This window comes from Cervus canadensis, chromosome 1 (assembly GCF_019320065.1).
Source record: "Cervus canadensis isolate Bull #8, Minnesota chromosome 1, ASM1932006v1, whole genome shotgun sequence".
Lineage (NCBI taxonomy): Eukaryota > Metazoa > Chordata > Mammalia > Artiodactyla > Cervidae > Cervus > Cervus canadensis.
Genome location: NC_057386.1, coordinates 113,799,535 through 113,815,907, shown reverse-complemented (window position 1 = coordinate 113,815,907; position 16,373 = coordinate 113,799,535). Strand labels below are relative to the sequence as shown.

The 16,373-nt window shown below is 50.9% G+C and overlaps 1 protein-coding gene and 1 long non-coding RNA gene across 2 annotated transcripts; one reads left to right on the top strand and one right to left on the bottom strand.

Annotated features, from left to right (window-relative positions):
* Window positions 1–463: 463 nt before the first annotated feature.
* Window positions 464–8,517, top strand: CRYBA4 (crystallin beta A4). Its single transcript, XM_043437854.1, has 7 exons — window positions 464–637; window positions 1,371–2,634; window positions 3,208–3,258; window positions 4,151–4,269; window positions 5,441–5,582; window positions 7,662–7,804; window positions 8,184–8,517. Exons 2-7 carry the CDS (start codon window positions 2,614–2,616, stop codon window positions 8,329–8,331), a joined length of 624 nt encoding a protein of 207 aa, XP_043293789.1. The 5' UTR covers window positions 464–637; window positions 1,371–2,613; the 3' UTR covers window positions 8,332–8,517.
* Window positions 4,188–16,373, bottom strand: LOC122421670. Its single transcript, XR_006263554.1, has 3 exons — window positions 16,035–16,373; window positions 5,558–5,763; window positions 4,188–4,290 (listed from the first exon to the last, which is right to left on the bottom strand). It is a non-coding gene; the product is annotated as an uncharacterized LOC122421670 (long non-coding RNA).

Sequence of the window (16,373 nt, the reverse complement as noted above, 5' to 3'; positions counted from 1 at the left end):
TGCTGGTGATGGGCTGGGGGAGAACGGGATTCTCCTGAGGTTCTTGTTTCTTCTTTGGGGGTCCAGGGTCCCAGACTCCCCACGGAGCCCAGCTCCGCCTTGCAATCAGCATGGCCCACGGGCAGCTCCGCTGTCTGCCCACCCCCCACCTTGCATCCCCTCCCTTCCCAGCCTCCCCCCTCCCCGCAGCCTTTCATCCTGGGCCAAGGCCTTGGTTGGGGGGGCAGCAACCGCAGGACGGGGCAGCCACTGGAACGGGGGCCAAGATGCCTGCGGTGGGGGCCACCCACAGGTCTGGGCTTCGAGGCCAAGATGTCTGGGGCAGTTCCGTGTCCCCCATAGCAATGGGCGGTCAGTCAAACAGTGCGGGCGGAGGTGGGGGGCCCCTCCCATGCCCCCACCCCCCCATGCCCCCCTCTCCCGCCCCCATCCTGGGTGGCTCCACTCTGAGCCTGACGGACGTGCTTCCCGTAACCCTCATCATTTTGGTGGGGGCGCTGGGATCGGTCCTCTTCGCAGATGAGGAGACCGAAGCAAATCCCTCTGCCCTCTCTCAGCCCATTTCCTCATCTGTAAAACGGAATGGGAAGTCACATGTTTTGAACTCCTGAACCCAAGCCCTCTTGCTTTCATGCAAGTAAGTATTTTCAAGTAATTAAGCGTGATCATTAAGTATTTAATAAACCTTTAAGAGGAATCATTTCCCCCAGCTTTACTGAAATATAACTGGCAACCAACAGAGGGTAAAGGTGTGTCATATGTTGACTTGATACATTTACAAATTGCAAAGTGATTGCCACCTCCCTGCCTTCACACAGTTACTATTTGTGTTCTTGTGGGAAGAACAGGTAAGATCTGTTCCCTAAGCAGCATTTGAGTACACATTACATCATTAGCTGTAATCACCGTGCTGTACTTTATTTCCCCAGACTCGTTAACCCTAAAACTGGAAGTTGATGCCCTGTGAGCATGTCTCCCTGTCCCCTCCACCTCCCAGCTCCCGGCACCCTCCATCCTACTTTCCACTTCCCTGATTTTGTCTTTTTATGGTTCCATATGTAAGTGAGATCGTAAGGTGTTTGTCTTTTCTCCGACTTATTTCACTTAGCATAATGCCTTCGGGGGTCTATCCATGTTGTCAGGAACGGCAGGGTTTTCTTCTTTCTCAAGGCTGAATAATATTCCATTGTATGTCTACATATCACATCTTCTTTATCCACTCATTGGATAAAGAGTGGATGGATAATTAGGTTATTTCAGTTATCCACTATTGATGGATAATTAGGTTGTGTTTACATCCTGGCTATTGTGCATAATGCTGCAATAATCATGGAAGTGCAGATGTCTCAATAGTAATTTTTTTAAATTAGCCGCAGTAATGCCTGTGACCATGGAGACATGTGATGAATGTCAGGTTCCAGGAGCAGTTCCAGAAGAGCGATGCTGTTCGTGTATAATTCGTTTCCCCTCACAATACCTCATCTCTTAGGCTGAACCCAGTTTACCTGTATACCCATTTTACATATGAGGAAACTGAGGCTCGGAGAGACGAAGTAACAGGCTCAAGGTTACCCAGCCACCAAGAGTGGGACATAAACCCGGGCCATCTGGCTACGGAGGCTGCATCCTTGGCCTTTAACCTTGCTGGCAACCTGATGTCAAAGTTGTACCTTTGATAGGGCTGCCTATCACCCACCCAGGAGGGCACTAGCGTTGCCTTCTCAGCTCACAGCTCCGTGAGCTGACGTGCACGTTCTCCAGCTCACCCGGAGGGATCTGGTTTCCACCCATGCTCTTCCCTCTGCCGTGAGAGGACCCTCTTTGGCCAATTTCAGAGGGTGGGAGTGGGGGGAGACGTGTGCACGAAGTGACTTCTCCGAGCCCCGGATGTTGGGCGGTGCGGCACAGTTTGTAAAGCATGTTCAGGCCACCAGCGCCTTCCTCTGTCCACGGAGCCAGCTGGGCCCCTCTCTGGGCTTTGTGGGCCCTGGAGGCCCTGACCCAGCCACCCGTCCTGCCTGTGTCCCTCTGCACTCCTTCAGCCCCATCGGGCCACCAGCCCCAGATTCCCACCTCTGCGCTCTTGCCTAGCAAAAGCATCTCACTCCGCTATAAATCCTCCACACCCTTCAGAACCGAGTTTCAATGCCACCTCTGCCATGAAGCCCACCCTGATTGCCCCCAGCTGAGGAAGAAGACGGGACCTGGGAGAGGGGAAAGGGATGGGTGTTTGTTGAATGCCTGTGCCAGACATGTGACATACTCTCATGCCATTTTATAGTTCATCCTCGCTCCATTTTACAGGAAGAAATGGGGGGAGGACCCGCCCTGGGTCACACGGCTAGGAAGGCTGAGGTTTTTGGACTCTTGGTCCACCGCTGGACCAGGGTGGACCTTCTTCCTCTTGCCTCCTTCCCGGGGATCCCCGAGGGGGGCACCCTGGCCTCTCCCTCCCAGCCGAGGCCAATGCTGCTGACACCTCTCCATTGGAGCCACAAGCAGGGCTGGCTTTTGTTCCTGTCACTCACTTGCTGAGTCAGGGCTCTGTCCCCCGAGGGGCCCTCTCTCCTCCCTGCCTATAAGAGCCTGACCTTGGCCGTTCCCGGGTCTGGCATGTTCTCTGGGTCCGTCTCGGTAAGTCCCCCGGGTTGGAGAAGGGGTGGGATTCAAGCTCTGGGTGAGTCTCCTGGGAGGCAGGGGAGCCCCTGGTCCCCAGTCCTGGGGGGATACCACTGAGTCATCCCGAATGCCATCCTCATCGAACCAGGCTCCAGACCTCGAGACCAGTACCTGCGACCGCCGTTTAAAACCCAAATGATTCCTGTAATCCTGCTGCCTCAACTTCCGCTCTTAGAGCCTCCGTTCTGGGTCAGGTGCTATCTTTGGGAGGCTCTCAAGCTGATCACCTTGGCACTTGCCAGGGGCACAGCATTCACCCACCCGCAGCTGCGGAAATTCCCCCTACTGAGTAGGTAAAACAGCACAGAGCGGGGTGTAGGGGAATGGGTACATTTTGAGACAGAGAAAGGATGGAAGAAAAGAAGGTATTGGAAAGTGGAGGAGGAGACTGCCCAAAGCCACACTTTGCCCTTCATCTTGGGCACTTCTGGGCCCCACCTGGGTACCCATCTGCCCAAACCAGACTTCAGCTTCAAGGAGGGGAGCAGAGTCGGGGTGGAAGCTTCCTCATCTTCTTCTGTCGCCTAGGAAATGAGCGGCATGTCTCTGCAGTGCACCAAGTCGGCGGGACACTGGAAGGTAGGGAGAGGTGCTGGGTCTGGGGAGGGGGAGGGCACAGGTCAAGCCCAGGGCCTGCGGACCCCTGCCCCACCTTCTCTCAATCCCCACCGCACCCCTGGAGTGGGGCCGGTAATGAGGGCCCATTTCACGGAGGATGTAGTCGAGGCTCCGAGAGGGAGAGGTTCTTGCCCAAGGTCACACACAGAGGTTCTTGATTTGAACTTGGGACTTCTGGTCCTCGAATTTAACCGTCTCTCTGGCAGAAAGCGACAGATCTTCCCTGTAGTTCAAATGGTAAAGAGTCTGCCTGGAACGCAGGAGACCCGGGTCCGATCCCTGGGTTGGGAAGATCCCCTGGAGAAGGGAATGGCAACCCACTCCAGTATTCTTGCCTGGAGAATCCCATGGACGGAGGAGCCTAGCGGGCTACAGTCCATGGAATCACAAAGAGTCGGACTCGACTGAGCAACACCACTGTTACTGGCAGAAAAGGCAAACTGGTGATGTTGCACAGTCTCTGGGCATGATTCCTTTGGTTTCCTCTGTGTTAAAAAAAAAACAAAACAAACAAAAAAAACACCTAAAACCTCTGAATTTGTCATCAGCGTTTGAAGACCGGGAGAGTTCACAGAGAGGTTCGGTAAGAAGGGTTGTCTTGGGGGAAATTGGACTGTTGGTTGCATTACCATGTGGCAGCAATAGGTGGCGCTGAGCAGGGCCTGTGCTCCCGGGGTCTCAGCTCTCACCGTCCCCTCCCTGGACCCTGGAGGCATCTGAGTTTGCCGTCCCAGCGTTACCTGGCCTGCCCCACACTGAGTCCTGGGGTGCATCCCTAACCCCTCACCGCCCCGCATTCCCCCCAGCTGCCCAGGACTCTGATGTGGGTCCCCACCTTTTCTCTCCGGCATAGATCGTGGTGTGGGATGAGGAGGGCTTCCAGGGCCGGCGGCATGAGTTCACGGCTGAGTGCCCCAGCGTGCTGGAGCTTGGCTTCGAGACTGTTCGATCTTTGAAAGTGCTGAGTGGCGCGTGAGTCCAGGGGGATCGGAACTGGGATTGGGGAGACAGGAAGGTATCTAGAGAGGGGTGCTGGGACTTTTAGGCGTTCTAGGTCCTATCTTCCCAGGCTCTAACTGTACTGGTGTGCCTCCGTGGGTCTGACATGCTGGGGAGCATAAAGGACGGCAGCGTAAGGTTGCACGGGTTGTGCACTGCCCAAATGTAGCTGCGCTGGGGAGGGGCGCCATTCACACAGGGTCTGCCCATTGGATGAGGCAGCCTTGTGGGGCAGACCTTCAAAATCCAGTGTTGGGTCTGAAATGTCCCTGTTAGGCACAAATCAACAGTCAATATCACTCACCAAAAGTGGAAGGTAACTAAAAATACAGTGAAAAATAATGCTAGTAATTTTTAGTTAACTGTTGCTGCCTGACTGAGATCTGAGCATGAGATATGTTTTATTTAAAAAGAGGGAGAGAGAGGACTTACCTGGTGGTCCAGTGGTAAAGAATCTGCCTGCCAAGGCAGGAGATAGGAGTTCGATCCCTGATTGGGGAAGATTCCACATGCTTTGAGGTAGCTAAGCTCACGGGCCACAACTACTGAAGCCCATGCCCTAGAGCCTGTGCTCCAAAACAAGAGAAGCCACCGCAATAAGGAGCCTGCACACCGCAACTAGAGGCCGCTCCTGCCCTCTGCAACTAGAGAAAAGCCCGCAGCAGAAGCGGAGACCCAGCGCAGCCAAACATAAAATAAATTTGAAAAAATTAAAAAGAGAGACGGAGATTAATGAGATGGCCAAGGCTGAAGTCAGCGTATGCTCGAGTCTCATCTACATGGCCCAGGGGGACAGGTCCGAGGGTGGCAGGTACCTGCAAGGGGCAGGATGCGCAGTGGGGCAGTGGGCTTCTCCACGTCGGCACTGTGGATGTTTGGGGTCAGGTAATTCCGTGCTGGGGGCTGCCTAGGGCATGGGAGGACGTTTAGCAGCGTCCCCAGCCTCTACTCACAAATGCCAGTTGCAAATCTCTCTCCTCCTGACTCCCAGCAAGACAACTAAAAATGCCTGCAGACATTTTCACTGCCTCCTTGGGTGGGGTGGGGTGGGGGGCGCAAAGTCACCCCTGCATGACAACCACTGGCCTAGAACTCAGGGTCGGAAGCCTCCTAACCTCTCGCACCCTCTCCCCTCTGCCGGCAGGTGGGTGGGTTTTGAGCACGCCGGCTTCCAAGGGCAGCAGTATGTGCTGGAGCGGGGCGAGTACCCATCCTGGGACGCCTGGAGCGGCAACACGTCCTACCCCGCCGAGCGGCTCACCTCCTTCCGGCCCGTGGCCTGCGCCGTGAGTCCCAACACCGCCTGGTCCTTGAGGGCGGGGGTGGTGCGCTGAGCCCCTCCAGTGGGGCTTGGGAATTGGATGTCCAGAGTTCAGATTCTCGTGTCACTGCTTCAAGCTGTGGCAGTCCCTCCCCTCTCTGAGCCTCAGTGTCTTCATCTTGAAATGGGGCCATAGTACTTAAGTTCTGGGGAGAAGAATGTACATGTGGACAGAGCCTACCACAGACATTCTGCCCGTCGGAACTCTGGTTGTGATATAAACTCCTTCCTGTTTTCTGTCCTTTTCCTTTTTTCCGGCCGTGCTGTGCGGACTTTGGGATCTTAGTGCCCTGATCGGGGACTGAACCTATACCCTCTGTGTTGGGAGCATGGAGTCTTAACCTCTGGACCACCAGAGAAGTCCTTGTGTCTCTCTTTTCATGACTCAGGGACCACTGGGAGAGGCTGGGTACCAGAGATAGCAGGGCGATGTGAAGGGTCCTATTTCTTATTCCTAATTCATTGTCAGTGTTCCTGATTTTATATTTTAGCTACTGTTTACAGAGTATGGGTAGAGGTGAGTACTATTACCCCCGTTTTACAGATGAAAAAACTGAGGCTCAAAAAGGTGTATTTTTCTCCTTCAAAAACAATTTTAATGAATTTTAAATAACTGCAGCACATGTATTTATCTCCTAAAGTTCAGGGAAAAACCCAATATGGCTGAATAAGAAAATAAAAGTCACTTATACCCACACTTCTGAGATAGAAGCCTACTGTTATCAGTACTTGAGATTTCCTTGGTTTCTGTGCTACCCACAGATTCTATCTGCAGTGATTGATGTCCGTATCGATGTCTAGATCTGTGTATCTATACCATCTATAGCTATATATCTACATATGCACATCATTTGGTTATACAAATTGAATCAGAATGAACCTAAAGCTTGGAAACCAGCCTTACCCGCTCTGCAAATATATGCCAGTCACCCTCCGGGTGATTAAATCTCACCTGTGACATTTTCCATGGTGACCTACCTAGTAACCGTGTTATGGTTGTTCACTGTTCACAGACAGCCCAGCCACTGTGCCCATGTGGGGACCCGCGTGGACTCCCCCAGACGCGATCCCTGCCTTTACCTGGTTTACGAGTTCTGCAGAAGTAGATGTGGTTAATTTCATTTTATAGATGAGGAAACAGGCTCAGAAATGCTGTGAGGGCAGGGTTTTTGTCTGTTTAAACTTTTTATTTTGTATTGGGGTATAGCCAATTTAACAAATGTTGCCATAGTTTCAGGTGGACAGGGAAGGGACTCAGCCACACATATACATGGATCCATCCTCCCCTAAACTGCCCTCCCATCCAGGCTGCCGCAGGACATTGAGCAGAGTTCCGTGTGCTCTACAGGAGGACCTTGTTGGTTATCCATTTTGAATATGGCAGTGTGTACATGTCCACCCCAAACTCCCTAACGATCCCATCCCCCCGTCTTCCCGCTCCGGCAAGCATTAAGTTCGTTCTCTAAGTCTGTGAGTCTCTTCCTGTTTTGTAAGTTAAGTTCATTGGCATCGTTTCTCCTTTGATTCCACATATAAGGAGTGTTACATGGCATTTCCTCCTTCTGTCTGACTTACTTCACTCAGTATGACACTCTCCAGGTCCATTCGTGTCGCTGCAAATGGCATTACTTCATTCTTTTTAATGGCTGAGTAATATTCCACCGTATATGTGTGGGGCATGTTTTTAAGCTCAGTCAGCTGACATGTGGAGAACCAGGATTTGAACCCAGATCTCCACACCCTTCTCTTAACCCTAGTGTAACACTCCGGCTTACTCCCTGATCCCCTGCTGCGGGCTGTCATACTGATTTTTTTGATTCTTTTCTTTTTTTCTTTTATCACCAAGGCTTGTTGTCCTTGTTTATTTTGTGTGAATTTCTGGAAGGTTTTGTCTCTTGTAAGGTTTCCAGTGCCTGTTGCCTTATTGTCCTTCCAGAGGGCTGGTGAGGAAGGCTGGTTTTTGGAGACGAGAGCTGGGGTGCTGGGGCCGGCTGGGGCTTCCGGCTGACACCCTGATGCTCCGACTCTGTCCCTGTGTCTGCAGAACCACCGTGACTCGAGGCTGACCATCTTCGAGCAGGAGAACTTCCTGGGCAGGAAAGGAGACCTGAGTGATGACTACCCCTCCCTGCAGGCCATGGGCTGGGATGGCAATGAAGTGGGCTCCTTCCACGTCCACTCGGGGGCGTAAGTGGATCGAGGCAGGAGCGGAGACGAGGTTGAGCGGGCGGGGGGACACCTCCTGAGGCACCTAGAAAGGTCCGATGAGGGACCATGGCCTGATTTGGAGGAGATGTCAGACCGCCCCCTTTGCAATGAAGATCAGGCTGATACCTGGACGATAAATATTAACTCGACCAGGCAAAGAAGGGCCAGAACGGTGTTGCTGGCAGACGGAAGCGCACGATCAAAAAGATTCCAGTGGCGGGCAGAGCAGGGCGTGTTCTGGGCAGGAACGCCTGGGGGGCTGGAGTGGGCTCGCAGCCTCGGGGCCCCCTGGGTCTCTGCCGTGGTTGCCAAGCTGGTGCCTCTCGAAAGGTAATGGTGTGCCCCTTCCCTTTTCCAGCTGGGTCTGCTCCCAGTTTCCTGGCTATCGAGGTTTTCAGTACGTGCTGGAGTGTGACCACCACTCAGGCGACTACAAGCACTTCCGGGAGTGGGGCTCTCACGCCCAGACCTTCCAGGTGCAGAGCATCCGAAGGATCCAGCAGTGAGCAGAGGGGTCGGCGCTGAGCAGGGGACGCGTGCTTGTCTGGAACAGAGGAACCGCGGACGCTGCTGCCTGCTCTCTCCTCTGCCCGCCCCGTCACCCGTATGCACCCAGTTAATCCCGTGGGCCAGTCCACGCACAGTCAGCACGAAAAACTAAAAGTAATACTAAAATAAAAGGTCTAGTGTTACCCTGTGGTTTTCCACTTTGTGAATCCTTTCAGAGGATCGAAGTGTAGCTTTGTTGATTTTCTCGGTCGTTCGTCTGTGTTTCATTTCACTGAGTTTTGCTCTTATCCTTCCTGTTTTTCATCTTCTATTATTTTGGGTTTACTTTATTCGTCTGTTGTCTAGCTTTTAAAGGCAGACCCTTGAGTCATTAATTATGGCCCCTCCCCCCATATGGGTTTTCCTGGTGGCTCAGATGATAAAGAATCTGCCTGCAACGCAGAAGACCTGGGTTCCATCCCTGGGTTGGGAAGATCCCCGGAGAAGGGAATGGCTACCCACCCACTCCAGTATTCTTGCCTGGAGAATCTCAGGGATGGAGGAGCCTGGCGGGCTACAGCCCAGGGTCGCAAAGAGTCAAACACGGCTGAGTGACTAACTCACACACACCACATAGTCGAACCTTCCCCAGTGGCTCAGCGGTAAAGAATCTGCCTGCGATGCAGGAGCCGCAGGTTGGATCTCTGGGTGGGGAGGCTCTCTGGAGGAGGGCACGGCAACCCACTCCTGTATTCTTGCCTGGAGAATCCCATGGACAGAGGAGCCTGGCGGGCTACAGTCCATGGGTTTGAAAAGAGTCAGACGCTGCTGAAGCGACTTAGCATGCACCCGCGCATGCACGCCCATATAGTCAGAGTTAAGACTCTCCCTGCAATCACTGCATTAGCTGCTTCTCAGAAATTTGTGATTTGATGTGTTTCCATTATCACTCAGTTTGATATTTTCCTGTCTCCCTTATGAGTTCTTCTTTGATCCATGGGTTACTTAGGGATATGCTATCTGAATATTAGGGATTTCCTACATATTTTATTGTTATTGATTTGTTAATTGTGATCAGAGAACATACTCAAGATTTCAATATTCTAATGAAACTTATTTCATGGCCCAGATTATGGTCTATTTCTGATAGACTTGAAAACTTTAAAATCTTGCTGTTGTTAGGTATAGTGTTCTATAAATGTGGACTAGGTCAAGTTGGTTCACAACTTTGGTAGGATTTTTCTATATCCTTGCCAATTCTTTAAAAATTAGTTTTTTTTTTTTTTTTAATCAATCACTCAGAAAGGGCTGTTAATATCTCCTACAATGATTTGGGCTTTATCTGCTTCTATCTGTAGTTTTGTTCATTTTTGTTTCCTGATTTTTTTCCCTTCAAGAACCTTGCTGCTGTTTTACTGAAAGTGAAAGTCACTTAGTTGTGTCCGATTCTTTGCGACCCCATGGACTATACAGTCCATGGAATTCTCCAGGCCAGAATTCTGGACTGCGTAGCCTATCCTTTCTCCAGCGGATCTTCCCAACCCAGGGATCGAACCTAGGTCTCCGGCATTGCAGGAGGATTTGTTACCAGCTGAGTTACCAGGGAAGGTGCACGTACATTTATTTATTTTTAAATGTTTTATTTTATATTGGGATGTAGTCGATTAACAATGTTGTGGTAGTTCCAGGTGGGCAGTCCTAAGGGACTCGGTCATACATATACAGGGATCCGTTCTCCCACCAAACTCAGGTGCACGTATGTCTGATTGCTGTCTTCCCAATAAACTGTCCTAAGTGTGTGCTTTTTTTAAAGCCATGCATGGGGGGAGCCAGTCCTCTCCCCTAAAGCTTCACACCTTCCTTGTTTCTCTCCCCAGTTCTTTCTCACGCATACTACCCTGGAGTCACATTTAACACCTTCCTCCTTAAAGGTTTTAAAACAAGGAAAGGAACTCCCCATTCCTTTTGAACCCCGAGCGGCCAGATCTGTACACACACATTCCTCGCCCCAGCCCGCCCCGCCCTTACTGTTTCTCCTGGCTCTTTGTATATGGATTGTCTTAACAATCATAAGCCATCTGGCTATTTTCCGGACTGTCTTCCTCTGTCATAAGTAAGTCTGATAGAGTCAGGAAGGGGCAGGGTTCTGAACCGCCTGCTGGAAAAGATAACATTATCTGGCTCCGGAAGGGGAGGACAGTGTTTGGGAACACCGGCACTTTTAGTCATTTTTTTAACCCCTCTTTGTGGTATCCGGTTCATTCAAACAGCCACGTGCCTGGGACCTCCTGGGCCCCTAGGCCCTGGCAAATGGTAATCAAGAGACACAAAACCATTTCTCTCACGCAGTTGGGTGGGGAAGGCAGAAAGTGCCCAGTGGACCACGATCTCCTGTGACGGGTGCTGTGATGGGGAGGTTCGGGCGTGCGGGGCACATAAGCAAGGACCTCAGTCCCTGATGGGAGAGGGCTGGCAGGCAGTTCTTCCCCGGAGTTTACCGCTGCCCTGACCTCTCTTCCGGACTCCATCCCTGGATACCAGCTCCCTCCTCGACACCTCCACGTGGATGCCTGATGTACATCTCAAACAGAATCCATCCACAATCCAAGCTGGAACCATGTGTTCCAGCTGTGTGGGCCCAGACCTTCGGAATAATCCAAAATCTTTCACACCCCACAGTCCAATGCCTGGCAAATCCAGGTGTCTGTACCTTCAGAATGTACTAGAACCCCAAACCCGAGTCACCATCTCTGTTGCTCCGACGTTGGTCCAAGCCCTTCTCCCTCCATCCCCCTCGGTCTCCCGGATCCCACTATGCCTCTGAACAACCTGTTCTTCAGGCTTCCCTGGTAGCTCAGTGGTCAAGAATCTGCCTGCAATGCAGGAGATGCAGGTTCGATCCCTGGGTTGGAAAGACCCCTGGAGATGGGAATGGCTACTCACTCCAGTATTTTTGCCTGGGAAATCCCACGGACAGAGGAGCCTGGCGGGCCGCAGTCCATGGGGTTCGCAAAGAGTCAGACATGACTTAGCGACTGCAAACAACAATCTCTTCTCCACCCCGCAGCCAGGGTGGTCCCGTTAAACACGTAAGGTGGGGAACTCCCTGGCAGTCCAGTGCTTAAGACTCCGCGCTCTCAGTGCAGGCAGCATGGGTTCAATCCCTGGTTGAGGAATTATGATCCCACAGCCTACAAGTGTGGCAAAAAAAAAAAAGAAAAGTAAGTTTGACCTTTGCTCCCCTGCTAAAACCCTCCCACACTTCCCACCCCACCCCAAGAACAAAACAAATCAGTATTTCCCAGTCCGACGAGGCTGGTCTTGGTCTGCCTCCCCCGTGGTCTCTCTGACCTCGTGTCGCTGTAGTGATGCCTTCCTTAAACATCCCAGGTGTATTCATTTGCTATGTTTGCCAAAACCAGGTAGCACAGACTAGGGTGGTCTAAACAACAGAAATCTACTTTCTCACGGTTCTGGAGGCCGGAAGTTGATGATCAAGGTGCCACCGGCTGATCTCTGGGGAGGGCTCTCTCCTGGGCATGCAGACAGCCGCCTTCTCCCTGTGTCCTCACGTGGACATTCCTCTGTGTGTGAACCCCTGGTGCTTCTTCCTCTTCTTATGAGGACCCCAGTCTTCTTGGATGAGAGCCCCACCCTAACAGCCTGACTTAATGATCTCTTGACACACCTTTTCTCCAAATATCCTTATATTCTGGGGTCTTGGGGGTTGGACTTCAACTTGTGAATTTTGAGAGGAAACGTTTCAGTCCAGGAGACCAGGTTTGTTCCCACCTGGGGGTTCGGTTTTTGAAAATTTATTTGGCAGCACCGGGTCTTAGCTGAGGCACATGGGATGTAGCTCCCCGACCAGGGGTGGAAGCTGGGCTCCCTGCACTCCCGCTGACCCTTTCACTTAGAATCACGTGTTCATAGACTTTCAGACTGGGAAGGAACTTCTCTTATCAAGTCTAGTGTTTCTCAAGCTTTTTTCCATTATTGCCACCCCTCCAGAGTCTTTTCAGACATTGTTTTCCAAACTGCTTCCCTTTTTGTCAATGGAATTTTAATACCACAGGTATTAATATAATGATATTATATTATGTTATATTAATGATATTATATTATTAGTGATATTATATTAATATAATGATAATATATTAAGATCCATGTCCATCATATATGTATATCTGTGCTTCATACATAAAAATAATAATGTTTGGGGTTTTTTTGGTTTCGTTTGCTCCTCAAGTACCCATTTTCACTTCTCTGGGGGTACTATTGCCCCCATTCTACTGAACAGTGCTCAGTTGTGTCTGATTCTTTGTGACCACCTGGACTGCAGCCCACCAGTCTCCTCTGTCCATGGAATTCTCCAGACAAGAATACTGGAGCGGGCTGCTACTTCTCCAGGGCATCTTTCCAACCTAGGGATTGAACATGCATCTCCTACATTGCAGGAGGATTCTCTACCTGCTGAACTGTTGGGGAAGCCCCGTTTCCAATGTATAACAGAGTCACGTCTCTTTTTATTATTAAATTAAATTTACTTATTTAATTTTTTTGGCCGTACCACGTGGCTTGTGGGATCTTAGTTCTAAGACCAGGGATTGAACCCGGGCCCTCAGTTAGGATTTATCAATGACTGTTTTACAGGTTTTGTTACTTTGTTCCTTGAAAAAAAAATATTATGTCCTGTAGCTTTGCGTACTGTTGGTGTCTACAGGGCAGAAATACTCACAGCTGGCCAGAGTTTAATGTGAATTCTGACTCTCTCAGTCCATGGGGTTGCAGAGAGTCCCGCATGGCTGAGTGACTGAACAACAATAGCAAATGACTCTCTGGGAGAATAGAGTATTCAGAGTTTTTCAAAAGTACCTAACACACAACTATTGTTATCTTTTATTTTTTTTTTGGTGGAGCATCTTGCGTCATGAATGACTTGAGGAATATAGTGGGAAATGGGGCAGTTAAGTGTGATAGTCATTCACAGCCTAGTATGAATTAGCTTGGAGTGTTTAGGTCCCAGCATTCAGCAGGACTTTAGGAAGTGCACTGCAGAGATGCTAAGTGTTGCGATGGGAGCAGGGGTACTGTCCAGGACGTGGTCTCACGGCCAGTCCTAGGGAATGGGCATTAGGAAGACATAGGGATGAGGACAATTTAGAGAGGGGGCCTGAAGTCAGTCTCTGCGGATTCTGAGGTTTTGCTAAGGCCTTGGATGGGGGTTGGGTCTGGTTGCCATTTTCCAACTAGAAATGTCTCCACACTGAGCCCCTAGAAAGCTCTGGATGTAGGGAAGTCGTACCCCTAAAGCTGTACCTTCCACAGGGGGTGACTGTCTGACCCTGATAGTTCTGAATTGGTACCACGCCTGGGGACAGAGGCCATCACAGCTGTGGACACGAATCCTGGGCTTACCAGCTTGTCATCTCAGTCTTCTCGTCTGTTAGCTGGGGAAACGCAAGGCCCACCCCTTTGCTGTGAAAAGTTACAGGACATGTTATATATGCCTGTGCCCAGAACACACACAGGGTACTTGATAAGCTCTCAGGAAAACTTGGTGGAAGTTGTTGGTATCATTTTCAGTATTGTTATTAGGATTACTTTAACTTTCTCTTTCTTTTGGCTGATAGTCCTCTATCTTCACCCCAACCCCCTTAACAACCTTCCTCATAACAATGACAAGGATGATAATATTGATGATATATTTCTTTCATCTGGGATATAATTTAAACCTCACAGTAACTCCTTGACATTATCATTATCCCCATAAAACTCATCAAGAACTTGAGGCTCAGAGGCTCAGAGAGGTCAAGCAACTTGCCTGAGGTTACCCAGCCCTCAAGAGCATTGAACTCACTGTGGGTTGTATAAAGCTTCATGGAGCATTAAAGAGATACTAGGCACAATGGAATTTGTAAACATTAAATAAATTGCTAGGTTCATGTCCTTCTTTGAAATAGTTAAGAAAGTAGCCCCTCACAATTTAGTATGAATAACCGGGGGGGGGGGATGGGGACCTTCTCATATATCCTAGGTAAGCTGTGTGTCCCTAGGGATCAAAGCAGGCCATATTTGCTAAGTGAAAGAATGGGGGGAGCCTCACTGGAATTTGATGGCAGCCCTATTAAAAGCCAGTCCCAGTCAGAGCCAGAGTGAGGCTGGCAACTATAAAAAATGGAACCCCAGATGTGAGATGATGGCTGGAGTGACAGGCAATAAAGAGACAATTTGTCAGGGGTGATCATGGGAGGGGAGGAAAGGGAGCGTGAAATTATTTTTTCTATCTTGCCAGAAGACCAATTCTCCTAGGTTATAAAGGAAGGGGCACTTGAATTATTGATGCTGTTTGTTCAGAAGTGAGTGTTAGCACAGAACACCCGTCATGCGGAACCCCACGCGTGGTGCACGTGACCCACCACCGAGTCTGGGACTGCGGGTCTCGCCAACATCCTTTTGGCCCAGAGAGGGGAAGGGACTTGTCTAAGGCCCCGCAGCAAGCACCATCCACGAGGCTGCTCCGAAGCCTCCTGCCTGCCTGTCTGGTGCTTCCTCTGGTCTACAGGCTCCTCACACTTAATGAGTCACTTTCTTCCCCACCCCCCACCCTGGGAGCACAGAGGCCCTGACACAGATGACGGTGGGAAAGGTCAGACAGAAAGTAAAGAAACCACCCAGAATGAAAGGAGGTGAGAAGTGGAAGATCTGACAAGTCTTGGGTGTGTTTACTAGAGGGAGGGAAGGAGGGAGAGCGAAGAAAGAAGGGAGAGGAGGGAGCTTTTTTCCTGAATCCTGCCAGAAGCGGCTGCGTGGAACACCTATTCATCAACCAGAGCAGTGATGGCTACAGTAACGGAGCTCATCACCGCAGGCCTTTGTTAAGAAATGGCATCTACTGAAGTCTGCTTCCAGCTGGTCACAGGGCCAGGCACTCAACCGCCGCCCGTCCCCCCCCGCCCCAGGCCATGGCCCCCCCCAGCTCACTAACTGAGAGACTTGAGCCCAGAAGCCCCCACTCCACCCCACGTGCCTCACTGGGGCGGGGAGCCGAGTCTGGCACAAGCCCCCACGGTGGGTGGTGGCCCCCGATCCCTACTTCCTAGGGCTGTTTGCCCATCGCCTAACTACAAGACTGGTGGAGGGGAAATATCGCTGGTCGAGGAGGCTCTTTTCCTGCCTGTCTTCCTCTCTGGGCCGAGTCCGCGGAGGACTCGCCTGATTCCAGTGGTGAGAACACCGGCGGTCCAGGTAACAGTCACTGTGATTGGTCCAAGGGATGGGCGTGTGATCCAGCGGGAGCCAATGAGAGGCTGCTCTGGAACTTTGGTTGGAACCATTTGGAAGGAGACGCTTTCTACACGCTAGGCTTGTGAAGTGACAGGTGTAAGATTGGGACTTGCCTTCGAAGGCAATATGAAAGCAAAACCAAGGCAGGGGAAGCCCTAGCGGCCAGAAATGAGTCCCACCATCCTGTTATGCAAATACACCCTGTGCTTTTTATCACATGAACTGAAAAACACCTTCTCCCTGTGTGTTTTTTCTTTTTTTCTTTTAAGATGTTTTAAGATGGGTTTGTCATCGACACTTGAACAGGTCCTGGCGCTTTGAACTCCCCTAAACCCCTAAACCCATGAGAAGAAACAGAAGAGCTGACCACTTCCTCCCTTGCCCCTAATCAGGGGCCCCTGTGGCTTTTCTTTTGGGCCCCCCTTTTTCTCACCTGTATCTTAGGAGCTCTTGTTCTTTCACCCCTCCTGGCTGTTCTTGACCTTAGTGACCACGATCTCTCCAACGCTGGCTCAGTCTCCTCTTCCCCCAGCAAGGCGTTATCAACCCCTTGCTCAGATAAGAAGACAGGTGGATCCGTGCAGGTGAACGTTCTCTTTTGCGCAGAGAATGGGAAGCAGGGCTGAGACTCAAACCAGGGACTCGCGACACTCTGGCCAGGGCTCTTCCTCCTTCCTCTACGAGGAAGCAGGGCAGTCTGACCTAGCCTGAGACCGATTTCTTCATTGAGGTTCAACCGAAGGTTCCACACTAGTTCACCGAGGTAGCTCAG

Excerpts from the sequence above, each read along its gene's own strand:
- CRYBA4 (XM_043437854.1), top strand. The coding sequence starts at position 2,614 with ATGTTCTCTGGGTCCGTCTCG. Across the intron at positions 5,583-7,661 it reads TCCGGCCCGTGGCCTGCGCC|AACCACCGTGACTCGAGGCT; the intron begins GTGAGTCCCAAC and ends CTGTGTCTGCAG. Across the intron at positions 7,805-8,183 it reads TTCCACGTCCACTCGGGGGC|CTGGGTCTGCTCCCAGTTTC; the intron begins GTAAGTGGATCG and ends TCCCTTTTCCAG.